Raw genomic sequence first — 3,719 nt, 5'->3', positions numbered from 1 at the left:
TTGGGATCCGATAAATTATGGAATTGTGATCAAATTGTTCATCATGTTACCATACTTTTGGGGGCGCCGGTGGAGATGCTCTCAGCGATGCTATTCCAGCAGCCTCTCGGTGAACTTGCACGGACGAAAGCAAAGGTAAACAACTCTATGGAAAATGCTCGAATTAACGCCGATAATGTTATTCAAGTTGTCCCACACTAATAGTATTTTGGAGGCCGGCATCGAAAATGAGCTCGCACCGGCGTGTCTCAAAAGGCGCCGGCTAGTTTTCGAGCACAATAGAAGAGTCGCCAACCCCGTGTCGGCCCCTTCACGAAGGGCACGAATTGGGCGTGCCGGCGTCTCGCGGCACGATAGTTTTCGCGGGTGGAGAGAAGATTGGTCGTCGGCGTTAATGGACCCGATTTTGCCACATATGCTTGTGGCACATTCCATCTCAAGTTACAGGAGCCCCTGCTTGTCTGCTTAGTATGGGCCATATCCACCATGATTTCCTTGCAGTTTTTGCATCCTTAATAAATGCTTCCCCACTCCCCAGTTTCGCAAACAAGCTTAATGTCTGCATATATAACCCCTGTTTGCGGTTAATGTGATCATATTCCCCAATGCACCAAATATCAGTTAGAATTGAGGTTCTACATCGACACCTGAAGCTGTAGACACACTCGTCATCCTTCGCCAGTTCATGCTTACCCTGTGATGGTTCAGCCTATCACACTACTCCCTCTGATCCATAATAAGTGTCGTGGTTTTAGTTCACATTTTGAACGAAACCCACAACTCTGATTATGGATTGGAGGGAGTATCAAAGATGCTTCAGACTGACGAAATGTTTAATTACATGGCTGTGCAGGCCACAGACGAAACAAACCAGGGTGGCAGAAAAGAAAGGGCGTGTGGTGGAGAAGCAGAAATTCCAGGGTCTCTTGTGCAAGATAGCCGTGGTTACTCCACCTGGATCTTGGCTGGAGACCATGCCTGGCGTCTTCCACGTGCTTCGTCGGCGCCGGCGCCGGCGGCTCCTCCTCCGGCCCATCCTACAGACCATCTCCCTCCGGCTCCATGGCGCCCTGGCAAACCACCCCGACCAGCATCCACGGCTCCCCGCCAACGACACGCCCGCCGCCGCCGGCCTCGACGAAAAGCCGCGACGCGCCTACGCCGCCACGATCAGCGCCCACCTCAGGAGCCGAGACCTCCCGCGCGCGGAGGCGCTGTTCCTAGCCGCGCCGGCGTCCGCCCGTGGCCCCCATCTGGACGGCGTCATGCTCGACGGCTACCTCAAGGCCGGCCGCGTCGACCGCGCCCGCAGGCTGTTCGACGGGATGGCGGAGAAGAACGTGGTGGCGTGGACCGGCCTGGTCTCCGCGTACGGCCGAGACGGGCGCGTGGCCGAGGCGCGCGCGCTGTTCGACGCGATGCCCGAGCGCGACGTCGTGTCGTGGACGGCCATGCTGCAGGGCTACGTGCGCGCCGGGATGCTGCGCGAGGCGAGGGAGGTGTTCGACGAGATGCCGTGGCGGAACGCGGTCACCTGGACGGTCATGGTCAAGGCCTACGCCGACGGCGGCCACGTCGGAGAGGCGATGGCGCTGTTCGACAGGATGCCAGAGAGGAACTCGTACTCCTGGTTAGCCACGATCTCTGGCTTCCTCCGTGCCGGGAGAGTAGACGAGGCGGTCAGTCTCTTCGAGAGGATGCACCATAAGAACGTGGCTACCTGGACCGTGATGGTAAGCGGCTTGGCACAGAACAGCCGCATTTCGATGGCGAGGGAGTTCTTCGACAAAATGCCGAAAAACAAGGATATCGTGGCGTGGAATGTGATGATCAACGCTTATGCCAATGATGGCCAGATGAGCGAGGCTCGGGGACTGTTTGATTCGATGCCCGCCAAGGACCTGGTGAGCTGGAGCACTGTAATCAAGGGATATGCCAGGAACGGTCGTAAGGACGACGCCATGGGTCTATTTCTTCTCATGCTCCGGTCAGCGGTATATCCCGACATCACTACATTGACAAGTGTCCTTGTTACATCGGAGAGGACCGTCGAAGTTGGGCATATCCATGGCATGGCCACAAAAATAGTTCACCTGTCTGAAACCTCCTTAGGAAATGCTCTGCTCACCATGTACTCAAAGAGCGGTGAACTGCGCTATGCCTGGCAAGCTTTCAAAATGTTACGGGAGAAGGATGTCATCACATGGACATCGATGATGCAAGCCTTTGCAAACCACGGCCATGCCTCCTGCGCGCTGCAGGCATTCGCGCTGATGCTGCGACATGGACACGAGCCCAGCTCGAGCACCTTCACTGTCGCACTGACAGCCTGCAGTCGCGCCGGTCTCGTCGAGAAAGGACGGAACATATTCAGATCTATTTCCGCCTATGGGCTCAAGCCGGTATTTGAGCACCGTCGCATCCTCATCCGCATGGTGCGTGCGAGGGAGGCCACGGAGGGTGTTGCTGCCATGCCGCTAGAGATGCGTGACCAAGAAATGGAGTAAAAGAAAGGTAGTCAAACCTCTTCATCAGTTACTGTTTTACGTAATTTACTAATATTTATGATGTGATATTCGCAGGAAAAAGAAGAGTAAGAAGAAATGTTTGGAAGATACTCAATTGGCAATAGATGAACCTGTAGGTGTAGAATCTGCTGCTGCTGCTGCTACTGAATGTACACCAACAAAGGGTTTGTTTGGTTGGGCTCTGGCTTATCTGAAAGCAGTCGTGGGAAAGTAGCTGTGAAAGAGTAAGAAGAAATCTGTCAAAGATAGTCAATTGGAACTAGAAGAACCTGCAGGTTCTGCTGTTGCTGCTGCTACTGAATGTACACCAACAAAGGTTGCTACAGTAAGACAGTAAGTGTGCCAACATTGCAAACCAGCCTACAGGTTCTGCTGCTGCTGCGGCCCTGTGAATCTTTCCAAAGAATCTTTCTAAGGGATCTGAGTGTTATAGTCGCCAAGTGGCCAAAAAACTAGCTTTGGCTATTCAAGAATATGCAGCATCTCAGCCAACTATTTCTCCACGGAGAGAAAACAGTACCTCAAAGAACAAAAATAAATGAAAGGGCCAGATGATATTGCTTTTGGGCTGAACTGTCATGTGTTTTTGTTACGTAACCTTTGAACCTAGTGAAATTTGGAACTAAGTGAACTATTCTTCTGCCATGTAACTAGTGAGAAGAGGACTCACTTAATGCTATAAAACATGGATCTGCACTATTATTTCTTAACTGTTGCTACATGGTGACGTGTGAACTGGATCGAGATGATTACCTGCTGTTTGTTGCCAAAGATTAGGCAAGGTCATGTCAGATTTCTTGTTGCTGTCATTTCATGTCGGATTCATGCTATTTGCTGCGTGTCCAGAATGAGTCAAGGTCTTGCAAAAAAAATTGCTGCAAAATAGCTTGCCAACAATTTATCTTTTATGAAACAAGATTGTGATAGTAATCTGAACAACTTACTACTCAGGTGTTGCTGGTGCTTGAGCTGAGAATCTCAGGTTATCCAAGTTGGTCTTGGTGCTTCCAAAGTTCAAACAAATGTGAAAATGATCACTTGCATGCTACATGAATATGTGAACCACTAGTGTCATATTAGGTCTGTCACCTTTTAGCTTTCACGCAGTGTTAGAGCACAAGTTATTCTGCATTTGGTTTGCTGTTCCAATGCCAGAGCACATTGTTTATTTTGCTGTCAACTAGTGTTATG

At 51.0% G+C, this 3,719-nt stretch overlaps 1 protein-coding gene across 1 annotated transcript; it reads left to right on the top strand.

Moving 5' to 3' along the window:
- Positions 1 to 788: 788 nt before the first annotated feature.
- On the top strand, positions 789 to 2,742 carry LOC124680243 (pentatricopeptide repeat-containing protein At2g35030, mitochondrial-like). Its single transcript, XM_047215332.1, has 2 exons — positions 789 to 2,503; positions 2,583 to 2,742. Exons 1-2 carry the CDS (start codon positions 789 to 791, stop codon positions 2,740 to 2,742), a joined length of 1,875 nt encoding a protein of 624 aa, XP_047071288.1.
- Positions 2,743 to 3,719: the final 977 nt, after the last annotated feature.

Source organism: Lolium rigidum, unplaced genomic scaffold (assembly GCF_022539505.1).
Source record: "Lolium rigidum isolate FL_2022 unplaced genomic scaffold, APGP_CSIRO_Lrig_0.1 contig_10568_1, whole genome shotgun sequence".
In the NCBI taxonomy this organism is placed as follows: domain Eukaryota; kingdom Viridiplantae; phylum Streptophyta; class Magnoliopsida; order Poales; family Poaceae; genus Lolium; species Lolium rigidum.
The sequence above is the reverse complement of the archived record's forward strand: the minus strand, read 5'-3'. Positions and strand labels throughout refer to the sequence as shown.